The sequence below is a fragment of the Dipteris shenzhenensis genome, chromosome 25 (assembly GCF_047967505.1).
Source record: "Dipteris shenzhenensis isolate YYH24624 ecotype China chromosome 25, Dip_SZ_1.0, whole genome shotgun sequence".
NCBI lineage: Eukaryota > Viridiplantae > Streptophyta > Polypodiopsida > Gleicheniales > Dipteridaceae > Dipteris > Dipteris shenzhenensis.
Window position 1 is genome coordinate 26,119,897 of NC_141620.1, and position 17,005 is coordinate 26,136,901.

Consider the following 17,005-nt stretch of genomic DNA (forward strand, 5'->3'; position numbering starts at 1 on the left):
CTCTGTCAGGTATCTTGGATGTCAGGTTGGGGTCGGCATTTCTCCAGCACAGCAGTTCGCTCCCGTGTTGGAGAGCATCAAGAGGAAACTCCTATTTTGGAGTTTGGCTAGACTTGACCTTGCATCCAGAGTGGTTGTAAACCAGGTACTGTTGGCTACAGCCCGGTTTGTTTGCTCTTGCTGGTGCCGATCTACAAGCAGTATCACTCAGCTCAAGAGACCTATCAGGATTTTTTTGTGGAGTGGATTAGACGGCACTTCAGATGTGATAGCCAGGGTGGCTTGGGAGACTCTTATTCTACCCACCGAGGAAGGGGGTCTCAATATTATTGATCCAACCTTGCAATGTAGAGCCTTGCTCTACAAGATGGTGGTCAGAGGTTTGATGCCTGGTCAGGAGCCATGGAAGGATTTTTTCTTACGTAGTATACAGACATACACACCTTCTCAAGGAGGAGATTGGATGGACATCCCTAGATGGATCTTTACGTCAGCCCATCTCAGATCTCTACCTCCCCTCTCATGGATGCCATTCTGAAAGCTTGGGACAGCTTCAGAAGTACTCTTCGGAGAGTTCCACCCTCCTCTCGTGAAGAAATGGACAAGCAGCCCGTCATGTGGAATGATTGCATACTAGATGAGCATGACAGATCACTGGGCATGTCACACTACATGTAGTGGTCTAGATGGGAGCTGGGCCCTGCCTCCACGATGGGTGCTTGGAAAGCTTTCAAGATGCTTCCAAAGGATCAGCGAGTTCATTCAGTTAGTGACCTCAGAGGAAGTGCAACCAGGATGCAGCAGATAGATGCATCCATACCAATGGAGTGGATGGATACAAGCCATTTGCCTATCTCGCAGTCCACCTGGTTGGGGGCTTTTATGAGGACAGGTATCCCTCTGCAGGTTATAGCCTTGCAGGATGCACATGAGGATACCCTTGTCTTTCAGGTTCATGCAAGAGGGAGATTCCACAGATCTTCAGATGACATTCTCTTGGAGGCTCCTTTTCAACCTGTCAGGATTGTAGGATACATGGAGATGGGTAGAGAATCACAGTGGTATCTTGATCCAAACCCCGTTCTCTTGGCTCTTGGATCTTGGAGGCTTTGGTTGTATGGAGATTCACCTATTAGATCCTTGGAGTGGGATCCAGGGGAATGGGAGTGGATAGATGAAGGGCACCGAGAGAAAAGCATCCCCTTCTTTCGTTACATGGTCAAAAATGTCAGGAGATTCTAGCTCAGTTGTAGAGGTTGGAGGCCCTCTAGAGCTCCTCATTGGGATACTTTTCAGATTTCTGCAGAGATGCAGAAAAGCTTTTGGAGGAGACTTTGGAAATAGGAAAATCACGTTATTCATTTGGCTTACTATTCATGGAGGGATTGCAGTAAACCTGTGAAGATCCAGGTTCAGGGCTGACCCTACATGTCCTCGATGCCACTCAGCGGTTGAGTCAGTGTAGCACTGCCTTTGGGAGTGCACTCAGGCGAGGACGATTTGGAAGGGTGTTGCTAGGATACTTTGCATTTTTCATAGAGCACCCTTCTTCTTGACCTGGGGATCAATTGCTTGGTTGTCACTCACTGGTCCATTGGCTTTCTTCGAGGGACATAACACGGACACAGCTTTCTTTGTTCGACGGCACCTTGTGGAGTCATGCTCCCTCCGGGATGTTCTGTTTACTCCATTTAGAGCTCCCCACGCTTCTGTAGACACATCTTGGGAGACTCCGGCTAGTATTACAGCATGGCATATTTGGAGAGCCAAATGTACATAGGCTTTGGAGGACTCCCAAGTTCACCCTTCTCAGACTATGGCCACTATCTGAGGAGATACTATACACACTTTGATGGCCATTTAGGCGAACATACAAGGAACCTCCAGGACTGCTACTACTAGGAGGGTTGCTTTTCTCAGAGTCTGGAGGGGTTCTCCTTTCTTCTCTGACTCTTCTTCAGGGATGAGGTGGCACTTTTAGCCGCCACCTGGGATTTTTGTTTGCTCATTCTGAGCTGGTTTTTCTCATGCTTGACATGATGTACTCCCGCACTTGAGCTTGCTCTGCGGTTTTTATTCATACTTAATGAAGTACTTTTCTTGCCAAAAAAAAATAAACAATCCTGCTAAGATTGTGATTTGAGCTGCATACTCACAATCTGGAAATTGGGAGCTGTTTGCACTTGATATGAACCAGCCCAAGCAGTGTCATCAAACCGTGCAATTAGTCAAGAAAGAGAGCACAAATCAGAAGATCAATTCAATATTCAAAGTTGACTTGCACGCTGCTATTTTTGCTAGGGCTTGCAGCAATTGAGAAGGGCAGACAAGCCGGTGAACAACCCATATTTGGTGTTGACAGTTATTTCAGCACTTCAAGAAGATTCGACACAAAAGAGCATTATCGACGTTGATTACGAGAAACCCAAGGATCACAAAGATCTAGAAAACGATCAAAGGATCAGATACATGTGGAAATTCATTATTAAAAAGGGATTCCTAGTAAAGACTAAGTATATGTGATTTAAATAGTTATTTTTTGTCTCTAAGCCCTGAATATTTGTGTGTTGTTTCCCTTGTTTATTTCAAGAGTAATACACACTTGGTTTGATTATTTATCAAAGTTATTCTTCCATGGATTTTGGAAGAATTCCTTGATGGGACAAAACCCAAGTATTGGAGAAAGCAAAGATATTCAAGTTCTTATGCCAAAGATATATGGAGCTACGGTTAATTCCTGTGATCGGCAAGATTGGATGTCTGTTATGAATTGCAAGAGGTATTTGCAAAGTAAGCATGGATGTGCTAAGGAAGAGAACTATGTTCTCTTCTTGCTTATCTCAGAAATGGATTATAGTTCAAAGGAAGTCCGCCTCAATGAAAGGGTGTGTTCGTTGAGTTTCAAAATCAGTTTTCACATAGCTATTTATTCCAAGTTATATTATTTCAGCTCTGGAGGATTCCAGTTATATTGTTTTTGTTAAGAAACCAATTTCTTCTATTCACACAAGAATATGGACTTACATTGCAAAGGATAATGGATATATTTCGTAGATATTGAGAAATACGCAGTTGCACCTTATATGATTTGTGGTTCTATTAAGTGCAAAGCTTGGTATCTTAGTTAATTCCCAAGCAATCAATTTATATGATTCAAGCATAGCTTAAAAGGGAAACAAGTAACCTTGAGATCTAAGGACAAACCTGGGGATGTAGGTCTAGAAGAGCTGGCCTAGCTTCAGGTGCGGCTAAACTTGGGTGGAGTGTTCCCCAAGTTAGGGCAGAGCCAAATAAAACCTAGGTAGCCCTAAAGTAGGAGTTGCTGGCTATAGATGGCTAAAGCCACATAAAACAGCATGCCTAGCCTATAAGTATAGGCGAGGCTAGGGGCTCAGTTGAGGGGTCCTAAGGATGCGTTCCTCAAAGACCAGGGCCTACTACCTGGAAATAGGCGCATACCTCACGAAATAGAGCACGGAATAGTTTGCTTGATTCATGCCTATTAAAATTTAGGCCGAATTGTTCTAGGTCTTTGCTTTTCAGCCACCTCAGATTTAAATGAATCGCTTCTTAAAGGTTAAAGCGCTATATTTAGCTCACCTAAATTTAGACCTGCTTTTTATAGGCAGCTAAATCAGAAATTACCTTCTTTTTGTTAAGGCATTCAAATTGCTTTTGAGGGCAGCAGGGGTTTATCTATTAGCGATGGCACCAAGGCTGCTGTCGTCTGTCCTCCCGCCATCACGAACCACTCTGTACGCCCTGCCTCCTCGCTCTCCTATGTTTTTTCGTTCAGCTGAGGGTTCGCAACCCTTGCATCCCTGACTCAAAATCAGTGGTACTCGACCTCCTCATAGCGAGAAGTGGCCTTTACACTACCGCACTATCTTCTACAGATTGCAAGTTGTTTATTGCCCGATCTTCCCTTGCCTGTCAGCGGAGGGTTACCTATTGTAGAGTCGATTTCATGGAAGGGAAAGGCAGTAATCGAACGCCCTCTCTAGATCAATGCTTCATGGAGATCTATGACGAAGTTCAGTCGAAGTTGATATCTCGACGACCGGACACAATTCTTCAGGATCTGGAAAGCATGGAGGAGGAGCTATGGAGAGCTTTGGAATATTACAAGATTCCATCCTTTGGACGCTCTATAGCGAAAGAAGCTCTGTATTGTAAGAGATACAGGGAGGCTGAGAAGGCATCCATTCACCAGTGGATTTGTCACTCCAAACCAGACTGGGAGCGATCCATCTATGGGAGACCTGCTTGGAAGCCTATCGAAGGCACCTCCACTTTATTCAGCCCTGAACCTCCACTCCGTCCTCTATGAGGACAATTTTGTATTGAGGTCTTCTATCTTATTCTTCCACCATTTTGTTTTGGTACCATAGGTGGAAAGAATTTTATTGAATTTTTTTAAACCACCATCTTATAACATAAGGGTGGAATACAGCATAGTAAATTTTCTCTAAATTGGTAATTGTCTATTTTGTATGCCACAAATATATTGACGATTACTTTTGCTGTCCATGTCTAGTGCTACTTGCATTGAGTTTCTTAAGTGCTCTTTTGAATGGGAACTTTTAGGCTATTACCATTGCTTTTGTATATTGTGTTCCAAGTTAATGTTCTTATCTTGTCGACTAGTATCCCAGACATAAATCTTTCTTTGGTCCTTGGACCCATACAACCTATGTCTCCCTAACGACAGCTCAATTGTCTGGGGCTGCATAGAATGGAATGCACAATCTTACTTGTGATTGACTAAGGTCAATGGGTATAAACAAGGGCACAATGATTGGTTTGTTTAGCCATGGATTTGGCAAAGATGTCTTGAATAGTAATAGGTTGGACAACCTGCTGTTCTGAAGAGATACTGTATAGTGGATGATTTGACTATTTTGGTTATTGGATGAGAACCTTTTAATGCTTGATATCCTGAAGTGAGGATTCACTTGAATATTGACAAGTTGGTAAAGGGACTCAGTAAGTTGACCTTGTGCTTGGATTGAGCACAAGATGGGAACACAAGACAACTTTTAGACTCTATGAACACAGAGAAATTTTGGGTTCTTAGAGAAGCAACACGAGAAGTTGACTCCTTGGAATGTGAATCCTTCTAGTAGCTTTTGGGTAAGTCTGGACAGAGTTATCCTTATAGACAGGGTTTTGGGATGTCGGATGACATCAATCAGCCTAGTGGATACTTGGCTGAGTTCCACCCACACCTCCCTTAAGGCCAAGGTTATGAAAGACAGGTTTGGGATCCCTTTACAAGAGAGAGGGGAGAGAAGAGAAAATCTGGAAGATGATTTTCTAGAAAGAAAGAAAGTTTATTTAAGTCTTTGGAAGACCGATGGGTCTATGAGACTAATAGAAAACAAATACAACAAGCAAAAAGGGTGGAGCTACTAAACGAGCATCATCACCCATGCTGAATGCTAAGTACTAGGTAGTACATAGCCATATCATCAATAATGGCACCATCATCATCATCATCGAGTCAATCACCATCAAGGCTGGCTAGCTCTGGTCAATGCAATGCGCCCCCACAAGGGTATATATATGTCAGAGAGATATTGATGTGTAGCCAATGATGGATCTCTAGCGACTGTCTGTGGGTGTTGCCCGTCTCGGTCTCCTGGCAATGACTATGCTCCTAACGAAGGCTATCGTAACCCCTGTGGGTCGTGTCCCAAGCCTGAACATGGATGGGAGGTCGCTCAATGTGATCTGCATGTCCGTCTGCTATAGAGCACGGCGTGCCTAAGGATCTAGATCTCTGTTGTGCCTGCTATCAGTGGCCGTGAGGCTCGTGTGATTTGATTGAAAGAACTCCATGATCCTGCTCTGAGAAGGGTCGGGCCATGTGCCTGAAGACTGAATCTGTGTCCTGAGTAAGTACTCCGCCTCATTGATGAAGGCAGCGAGGCACCCCTCGTTGGGTATGAGAAGTCTGGATAGTGGCCCAAAACCGGCCCTAAAAAGGCAACAGTATCCACCACGGATCTCGTAGTACACAGGGCATCTGAACGCAAAGTGCTCCTCCGACTCCACCTCCTGTCAATCACATAATGTGCATAGGCGTCTCTCCTTGGGTATCCCGTCAGCTCATCCGCTCTTGATGCGGAGTCAGTGTGATGAGACTCGAAACTGTCCGATAGAGATCGTTAGTGAGTATGGCAAGTGGATCCGAGTGTACCCTGGTGGGACAATGAAGCCCTCCTCAAAGATGCGCAGGCAGTGGTCTCTGTAGAAACTCAACTTCACTGGAAGCTCCCTCGGCTCCAACCACGTCCTAAATGTGTGCATCTGTAGTAGATCCTCTCGATAGATGGAGAATCTAAGCTGTACTGGAAGGGAGGTAGTATGTCTATATGAAGCCCCAATCTCTCAAACCACCTACGTGTCTCGGCATACCAACCTCTCTCGTCCCCACTATCTGCGAGGTCCATGGATGAAAGCAGAGCCAGCCATGGCAACCTGCGCCGCTTCGTTGTACTGGACCCGTACTGTTTGACACGATGTAAACAGGTAATGGTTTGGAATGCCACATCTAGCTGCAGCAGAGACGCGTCGAACTCAACCTGAATTATATGATGTGGCACTGATGGCATGCCTCGAATCATCCGTGAGAGCAAGAGGATCTGTAGTCGCTCTACCCGAGCCTACTCTGTGTCTGAGAGATCCAGCCCCCAACAAGGGTTGCCGTACATGCCTGTTGGTCAAACCAAGGAGTCAAAGAGAAGAGCCTTGGTCCACGGGTCCTGAAAGTGTGAGTGGACGAACTGTCTCTCTAGGCAAGCAAGTGAGGCATACCCCCTCCTTAAATTGGCCTACATCGCTAGCCTCATCATGAAAATTGAGACAGAGAAGACGACACCCAGGTAGGTATATGAGGAGACAATCTCGACCAATGATCCATCGAATGTGAACTGCTCTCTATGCATCACTACACAAGATGTGTTGAAGATCATAAACTGGGTCTTGCCAAGGTTGACCTTCAAATCATGTGACTCACAAAAAAGCTGTAGTGCATCCAAATGTCATTGGAGGCCCTCAGCAGAGGAGGACATCAAAACCACGTCATCTGCGTATAAGAGAATATGAATCAAAGTACCGGCAAGAGAGCAACCAGCCCCCCCTATTGATCCCATGAAGGTCTTGAGCTCGTCTATGTAGAGGCCAAACAAGGTTGGTGATAGTGGGCAACCTTATTCGACCCCAATGGTGCTCATAATCTCCTCCGTCCATCCGGCACCTATCCAAACTCGGCCTGAGACTCTCTCATAGAGTGCCATAACAGCCCATATGATCTCCCAGTCTTACCCCAACGTTTGCAGGCGTCTGATGAGACGAGCTCGTGAGACCGTGTCAAAGGCTTTGCGAAAATCCACAGCAACAATATACTCTCTGCTTCCGTGACCTCCTCTATAACACCCCTAAGTGCAAGTACGTGATCCATGGTCCCGTGTCGGGCCAAAATCTTGCCTAGCCCTCGGCCCTAAGTCCCTACATCTCTGCAAACCTGCTAACCTCCATGTCGACTACTCCTGCATAGATTGTGGACATGACATGCACAATCATAATGGTCCTGTAGTTTTTCGAGCTCATGGGATCTCCTACGTTGTGAATAGGTGTGATAGTGTTAAGGTTCCACCTTTCGCTCGGCCATTGTGGAGCTTCAATGTCGCATCCTTGACACCGCCACTAGTGAATAGAGTGTAAGTGGTAGGGCAAGGTGTGACAAGTCCGAGGCTGGCTGGTTAGAAACGTCATACAATCTACATGTGTAGTTGTGCTAGACTTGAGTGTCAATGAGGGGTAAGGGTGACTTTTGCTCACGGAACTTGCGCCAAAAATCTTTGGAGTTGCTACTGAACTGGTTGTTCAGTAGTTCCCTCCTCATTTCGGCAGACAAATGCCTATTTCTTCTGGCGAACTAGACGACGATACTCGCGTATCATGTCAAGTTCACTCGAAAGGTTGTATTTGGCCTCGAGTCGGAGCTATCAACAAAAAGCCTTACACTCTTCATCGTACCAACTATTGCAAGGTAGGACCGTTGTGGTGTACGGGAAGGCATATAGGGCAGCCTAGTGGAGTGAGAGGCTAATCAAGGCGGCGCGATCCTCTAGTAGGAGTATCTGATCAATGTATGTGAGTAGTATGTATAGCTGTGCGGAGTAAGCAGATGATAAGTCGTGATCAAAGTGTGTGTCATGATAAGTGTTGTATGTGGCCGGCGGTGTGTGTGGTGCTGTGAGATGGGGAGTAGAGATGTTGAAGAAGAGGTAAGTGCGGTCTGCCCCAAGAGGGAGTGGTGTCAGTAATGCGTGATGTGAAGGTAGGAGATCCCATGATGTAGTCAACTACGCTAGAGCCCCCTCCGTGTGGGAAACAAGTGAAGCCACCTGAGGAGGGCCATAGCTCAAGACCATTGTAGATGATGAGGTCGTGTACCCTACCCAAGTCCAAAAGTGTTTGCCCGTATGATGTGATTGGCCCTTGTCTATCCGCAGATACCCGTGTCATCCCTGACAAATCAAGGTCAATGTCTGGTAGTAGTATGGAATCATCCCGGAAGTCTAAAAGCGGTACCTGACATGTCCTCGTACTTGCGTTAAAGTCCCCAACAAGGAGGACTTCCCCACGACTCGAAAGATCCAGAATGCTTGGATAGAGAGAGACATATGGAGACGTCTCACCCTCCTCACGTGTATCCCTAATAAAGTGAGATGCCTCAAGTGGGAAGTAGCATACTGCTATGAAGAGATCACAGCTCTCTGTGCGTCGGATCCGGACCCACATGAATCTAGAGTGTGCACCTCTTCTCTCGATCGAGATGGTCCCAATGAGAGAGGATCTGTAATGCCACTCCTCCAGATCCTCGTACTCCGCCTGTCTCCCTCATCTCATCTCTGAAAGCTGACTCCCATGTGTATCGGCTAACGATCGACAGGGGGTGCTCTGGGCTATGGTGTGTCTCTGTGTAAAAGACTATGTCTCATCCTGCAAAGGATTCCGAGAAGTTCCTTTGATGTTCCCTGGATCAGACCACAAGGTACCATTGCAATTCCAGATAGTGCATGAAAGGGACTCGGTATCCTTGGTCTCATAGACTCCGCCTCCCTATGTGGAAGAGCGGGTGGGTGTCCTACAAGGGCCTGTCATAAGTCGGCCGTGTCTAGAACCACGGTCGACTTCCCCTCCTTGCGGGCCACATCCTACTGTTGTAAGAGAACACGCCTCTCCTCGACCTGCAAGGATGTCAGGTCCTCATCCATGGATATCGCAGGGTGTCGTCTCAGAGCATGGGATTGAGGGGGCCTGACGAGTAGGGAGAGCTCTCAACCGAGAGCAGCCCCTTGTCATACGCTTCCGGGACACCCAGGAACGATTGGCAGCACTTCAACGTAGACAAGCCTTGCACCTGTCCTCACGGTGGTCACCTCCTCCTTGATATGTATGATGTCTCACCTAAGCTCCTAGATGAGGGCGGCCTGTTCCAGTATGACTCTAGCCTACTCTTGTGCACAGCGTGACAACTCCGCCTCTCGCGCTCGTCTGCTATGTATCTCTATGAGTAGGGACTCCCATGCAGCAGGCGGCTCGACCCTGGGGTACTCAGGTCCTCGTGGGAGCTAGAACTAGTGAGGGGCTGATATGAATGTAGGGGGATGTGGCTGAAACGTGGATGGTGACTGAGTGAGCTGGGTGAGGTGGAGAGATGTCTGGGGGAATGTCTGGCAATGGCGAAGACATCCCAAGAAGCTAGAACAAGGAGTGTGGCTGACTAAGAGGGAGAGGCGAGGGCGAAAGGCAAGGTGAGGGGTATTGTGTCCCACTGTGTGGCTCCTGATGCCGGTGAGGCAAGTGTACCAGTGGGGATCAAATCTGTAGTGGCCAGAGTCGAGCTCGCTGATGTAGATGTGGTAGTTCCCAAGGGTGAGGCAGATCCCTTGTGTGTCGTCGTGCTGTCGACTTGGAGCCCACTGTGATGTGAGCTTTGTTCGCATCATCAATCGTGGTTTGCTTCATGGCTCTTGCGGTTCGGTCCTTGTCCTTTTCAGCTCCTCCTTTCGCCATTGTTTCTCTTACTGTCTGGCTTTATATGAAGTGGCTGCAGTTTATGGAGGGGGGAGGGTCACACAGACCTTTCTGCCTTCATTAGCTAAATGAGGATGAGTTGGACTGAAGGAGGCTCCTACCCGCCAATTGAGGTCGTTACTAAATCACAGCTGGTCTCTATTGGTTCACAAACGGTTAGAAGGAAGTGGGTAACATTGATCTTCCCCCTTTCTATGTTTGCAGGTCCTGCTATTTCTTTCTGTCGTTCTTGCAAGATCTTGCCAATTCTTGTTTAGTTCTTGGAGGCGCTCGAGCTATGGCAATGGTTATGGCAGGTGAACAGGCGAAGGCACTGGCTATGGCAACCAGCAGGCCTGGCCTAAAGCAAACAGGCGGGCGCCGCGATGCAAGGCGGGGTGCAGAGGGTAGCAGGAGATGGCGGGCTGAGGGGGTAGTAGGAGATGGCGGGCTGAGGGTAGCAAGAGAGATCTCAGTAGACCTTAACTTGAACATTCAGATCCTACCAAGGTCTACATTATAGATGACCCAAATACTAACACATGGATAGGTGGTCTGCAGTAGTATGGGATGCTGTAGATGCTCTTTTGGGTGCATCAGAATTCCTTAGTGGCAGGGAATTCAGAACCTCTACCATTGGGCCTGCATTTGGTAGATGAAGGTTCATTCTTTGGTGATGCCTTCCATCAGAGAAAGATCAGTTTTCATTTGGAGATCTTACTGCACGCGAAAACACACACACACACATGATTATTACTCCATATAAACGAATATTATGATAGAAGAGTTGAAATAGTCATGAGATAAAAGAGACTTACAGACTTAAATCCCTATATAAAAACTAAAAATTTTGAGGCATCTAAAATTCTGCATTTTTGACACCGGAAATGAGCTCTGAACGCCCCGAAATCCTAGGAATGACCATAAACATTGATACTTTCCTACGACTTTTTTACATATTGTCCACCCAAAAAAGGGCATCTGTGGGCCCCAACGCAAATGAAATCCGGGCCCACAAAGGCCCTTTTCCGGTTACACGAGCTAAAAAATTTGGAGCCCTAAGAGGCCGTTTTCCAGGCAAACGACATATAGAAAAGTCATCCGAAAGTATCCATGTTTATAGTTGTTCCTAGGGTTTTGAGGCGTTCTAAGCTCATTTCTAGTGTAAAAAATGCAGAATTATGCATCCCTCATAATTTTGTCTTTGGGGCATTCTAAGCTCATTTCCAGTGTCAAAAATGCAGAATTATGCATCCCTCATAATTTTGTCTTTGACATTTCTTATTGTTTTTCCCATTTTTTTATCATTGAGGTTATGAATGCATGAGGGTGCTATTAATGGTGAAGAATAGAGATATCATTAATGTAATGATATATCTTGGTAGTATAATCCATCTATCCATTTCTACAATTGGTGCACATGTTGACATAGGAAAATTACATATAGATGGAGATGATATGAGTGCATGGATATTTCCTTGGGCATCAAGATGAACTAGTATAAATCCTAGAGCACCCAAACCCAACATATGAGGAAGATTGATATTGTATGTCTTCATACCCAATTGTCTATATCCTGCTGTACTCAGTCGTACACAGCCCGTAGGCCCTCCGTGCACAGCCCGTACTATCACACGAACACAATAAGCCGTACACAGGCGTCAATAGCAGTCCATATACGATGGTCCATTTGCAGTCCGTACTTCCCCCACTGTACACTGTCGTATGCTGCCATAAAAGCGCCGTACATAATCGAACGGGATCCCTCCTTTTGTCGTCCAGCTCCCAAATGCTTCTCATGTGCTCCATACCAAGTTGGGAAATTGCCACGTGGCAATTTCCCATGTGCTCCATTGGGCCGATTCAGGGCTTTTTTCCCCCTTTGCTCCCATGAAGGGTACCAAGGCCCAATGTTGGGCATATAAGGCCCATTTATGACTTTTGCACCTTTCAAGAGCTCTAAGGGCATTTAATGCCAAGGGCCCCCTTTGTTTCGACCATTTAAATTCCTAGTGGGGCCATGCACACTTAGTGCACCCCCAAAGTACCTTTGTGCACTGGCATCCCAAGGCCTTACCTTCAAGCAGGCTACATGCATGCACATTTAGATTTCACATTACAATATGAAATTCACGTCCTCATGACACTTCACCCCCAGTCGGCTGCCTATACAGGCCGACCAGTTGCCCTATATGGGCCGATTGGCATGCTCTAGGTGGGCCAACTCCTACCCTAGATGGGCCGCCATGTCTACCATATGAAGGACACAGCCATATAAGGGGCCTGCCTATAAGGCCGACTGAACAGCTAGTAGGGGGCCGACCAGCAGGTGGGTCCTCCCCTCCCCTGCATTTGGCCGTGGTGTGCTGCCCTAGGAACCCGACCAAACAGGTCAGGTCCTACAACCAAGGGGTGGCCAAACAGCCCCTCAACCTGGCCTACCAAGTGCGGCTCCAAAGGGGCTGCCACACGGCAGCAAGCAGGCCCGTATGGGCCTAGAACAGCCACGCAACCCCTCCTCGAACATCCGCATGCAGCACAGCATATAGGCAGCCTACCAACATGCCCCATCAGGCCCCGAGCCATGGGCTGAACTGTGCCTCACTGGCCCGGACTGACAGTACCTCCAAATAGGCAGATCTGCCCTTTGCCCTACTCTACACTAGGCTAACCTCCACATAGGCAGATCTACTCTACACTATGCTCACCTCACAGGGGGGGCGGGCACACCCACTACAAAGGCCCTCACTCATGACCTAACCTAACCATGGTACATCAGGAGATGCTGACCTCCAACAGCTATACTGGGGGGCATTTGAAGAGCGTAAACTCTCAATTGGAGGAGATGATAGAGAACAGTCATGACAGAGTAACCACGTCAAGCAAAAAGAGGGGGGGGGATGTGGTGGTTAATGTGGACAAAGCCCTAAGAGAAGCCAAAAACATGAATCGGAAACATACTGGAATGGTTGGATGCTATGCAGGCTAAGTATGATGCCATCATGGAGATAAAAAAGGGCTGTTGGTAGACCTAGCAAAAATATTTGGGGGTGGTGAACAAAGTATGCAAGCTAATCAAGTCTCTTTATGGGCTCAAACAAGCACCTAGATCTTGGTATTAGAATAATTCTTTGTTGCAATTGTCTATTGGAAAGCTGCAAAAAGTATATTAAGTATGTGACAAGTACAATGCATATGCGCCTACATCGTGATAAAATAGAATATCAAACTTGTGGGATCTTTTGACTCAGATTGAGCAGGAGATGTAGGGACGAGAAGATGTACTGCAAGTTGGCGCAGCCATAGTCTCTTTGGGCAGTAAAGAGCAGGCTACAGTAGCTTCTATAGCAGCACAGTGTAGAGCAACCACGGCAGCAACTTATGAGAGCATAAAGCTTTGGTATACACTTGCAAATTTGGCACCACTGGCAACAATGGAAATCTTATTACAGCTACAAAGGCAATGCTACCAGGTTCTTTATGACAACCAGATCAGAACAACACACATGAGAACCAAATCACAAGGCATTGACTCATGAGAGGTTCTTTATACAAAACTTAGCTAGTCCCTTGGCTCTCTTCCCATTTTCTTCCACCTATGTGCTAACCTTTATCCTGCTGATGGTGTATCTTAAGGAGGAGGAGCTAACACCTTTACAGACTTAATCTAAGTATCTTTTATGGATGGTTACTTTCTCCATTTTATTTCTAGTTCATTGCTTCGATGTGCTAGCTGTTTCAGATCAGTCGGGTACATTGCATGAAACTACACTTAAAGCATGAAAACTATCCTTTGCATAGGAAGGAGGAGAAAGTTCTATCAAAACCCCCCAAAAAAGCACATTCCAACACATTAAAGTGTACGTCATCTCTTTACCCCTTGATGTACACCTTGAGAAGCAACTATCATGACTTTGGAACCATCTGCTAAGCCTGCATCCTTCAAAGATATGTTCCTATCCAACACTTTACCTGTAAAACAATTCAATGTATGTTTTAAGCATGAACCTCTGATAATCTATGAAGCAAACGATTTTCTAAGTCCTCAAGCAGTCCGCATCGTGACATTAGTTAAAAGAATAAAAACTTTAAAACACTCCATGTAATCCTTTTGATCACCTTATATTATTATTTCATTTGAATCATCATCACCATCTCTCTCTCTCTCTCTCTCTCTCTCTCTCTCTCTCTCTATATATATATACACTAGACTGGCTGAAAATCTGTATGCTTGAATTTCTCCAAGGAATTTGCTTTATTCACTTAACAAACTTTTCAGGATTACACATTTACATTTTACCAAACTAAAGGCAACGCATGAAAAGGTTTACATAGATTCTCTGTTGGGGAGTGGGAGAGTAGAAGTGCATCATGGAAAGAGGGAGTGGGAACCAAAGAGTGCATTCCATTGATTTGAGAGGGAAGCCTCTCATTTTATAAAAAGAAAGAGAGGGTGGCCTAAATCATAGAAGGAGCATAAAAGGGAAGGCATGACATGGGTAATCGCAGCAAGGGAAGCAGGGAAATGGGCTGCCTACAGGGATGGCAAAGTGATTATTCGAGAAAGAGCTGATAGAGGTGATAAGGGAGAAGGGGAGAAGGAAGAGGGGGAACTATGACGGTCAGGGTGGGGATTCCTTTCGGAGGGGAAGCCACCCATCCCCATCACGGATCCGGGCGTGTGGCACATTTATGCATGCTCCTTATGTGATGTCCCGAGGCAAACACCGGCAGACATGTCCTCTATGCCCAGGCCCACTACTTGTCATCTATTCACTACACAGAATGTGCGGGCTGCACTTAGCCGACTCCACAACCGGAAAGCACAGGATCACTAAGGCCTTCGGACAGAGCACTTCGCACATGGGCAAGAGGTCCTAGAACCGGATCCTTGCACATATGTTTAACCTTGCAGTTTGTCACGGCTTCTCACCAGCATGGAGCACCACTACTATCGTACCGATACACAAAGCAGGAGATCTCATGGACACCGGAAACTATCGCACCCTCATGATTGGCCACACACTAGCCAAGATCTATGGATCGGTACTAGAGAGAGAGATCAGCAGTCATACAAAGGCACGAGGGCAGCAAGCACTAGGGCAGGCAGGATTCAGAAGGCAGCACTCTACTCTAGACCACATCTTCACTCTGAGGGCTATCATTGAGGAGGCGAGGTCCAAACATCAGAGAGTCTACACATGCTTCGTAGACTTTCGAAAAGCCTTCGACACTGTTCCACGATCCCGCATGATCAGGAGACTACAGGAGATGCAAATCCCAAAGACGCTGATTTGGGGTGTGATGAGCTTATATGAGTTAGTCAAAGGCAGGGTCCATGCCCCAGGCGGTCTATCAGATTGGGTCGAGAGCACCATTGCGGTGAAGCAGGGCTGCCCTCTCTCACCAATTCTCTTTGGACTCTACATTGATGAGATCACATATTTCATAGATCGCCTAGGTGGCGAGGGCTCATTATTAGGGGATCTCCTCATACATATTTTTTTATATGCCGATGATATAGTCCTTATATCCTCTTCAACGAAGGGGCTGCAGAGAGATCTGGAGGCATTAGAGGTGTTTTGCAAAGAGAGAGATCTAACGGTCAACCTTGGGAAAACTAAGGTTATGATCTTCAACACCTCACGAGCAGTGACTAACCGACTTACTTTCACCTATCGTGGTGAACCAGTGGAGATAGTGCAGTCATACACATATTTGGGAGCAGTCTTCACAGGACTCATCTTCAATATGAAACGTGCAGCCCAGGCACGACTCACATGAGGGCGTAGTGCTTTGGCTAGACTAGAACGGCAGTGTTTCCAACGCACTTCCAAGATCCACCGACGAAGGGCTGGCTTTTCAACATACTAGTGTGGCCGACTGTCATGCATGCAGCACCTTTCTGGGGGTGCGATCTTCCAAGGATAGACTGGAGGAGCTTCGAGCGGCTACCGGTGACGATGGGATCCAGGATGATCTGATGTAAGCCCTATGTTCCACATGAGATAGTACAAGCAGAGTTCGCCATGACACCTCTCCAAGTTGATGCCATCTTTCAGACAGTGACTTTCATCCACAGAGTCTGGGACTTACCCCATTGGAGACTTCCGAGGTTGGCCCTGGAGTCGTCCAGACAACTCGCAAAGAGCGAGGCAGACACGTGGTATGCACGCATATCTACATGGCTTGCCAGGCATGGTATCCAGATGGACAAGCTTCCCCCTTTTCAATACAGCATAGATGCACCTCCTGAGTTGATCCCGCGAGATGAGATCAACCGTATCATACGGTTAGACCTCCTCCAGCTTCACACTTCCCGAACTTGGGAGTGGGACCAAGAGCTTCCTACCAAGACCCGATTTTATCACGACCACTTCTTGAGAGTATCAGAGGAGGGATTCATTATCAGACCCAAGTATCTCGAGGATAGAGGAGTATCTCATGCACTGAGGATTGCCATTGGTCAGATGCGGGTTTCATCCCATCAGCTCAGGATTGAGGCAGGGAGAGTAGCGGGTATACCTAGAGAGCAGCGGATCTGCACGCTATGTACACTTGGGGCGGTTGAGACAAAGGAGCATTTTCTTTGTGTTTGCCTAGCCTACTATGAATTCAGGGACGCTACCACTGTCTCTACCTAGAGGGAGTCCTTTGTCACGACTGATCCATTTCCATGACTAGGTCTGTATCGGGCTTTATCTGATGGAGATGCGGCGACATAGGGACACGCTTCTACAACAGATCAGAGAGCAGCAGGGGATGGTCAAACCACTACAGGACATAGAGGGTGACCGGGCACAATAGCACGTCACAGACTTCTATACATTTGAGTCAACCCCCAGGCACAGTGGAGTGGAGGAAGAGGAGCTAGCCAATATGAGAGCAGTCTGGATGAGCAGCAAGCACAGTACCA

At 46.8% G+C, this 17,005-nt stretch overlaps 1 protein-coding gene across 1 annotated transcript in view; it reads right to left on the reverse strand.

Annotated features, from left to right (window-relative positions):
* Positions 1-17,005, reverse strand: part of LOC147885667 (LRR repeats and ubiquitin-like domain-containing protein At2g30105) — a 37,300-nt gene that overhangs the window by 13,398 nt on the left and 6,897 nt on the right. Inside the window, exon 3 of the mRNA XM_087396418.1 lies at positions 13,967-14,061. Within this exon, the coding sequence (XP_087252544.1) occupies positions 13,967-14,061 (95 nt within the window). The remainder of the gene's footprint in view (positions 1-13,966; positions 14,062-17,005) is intronic.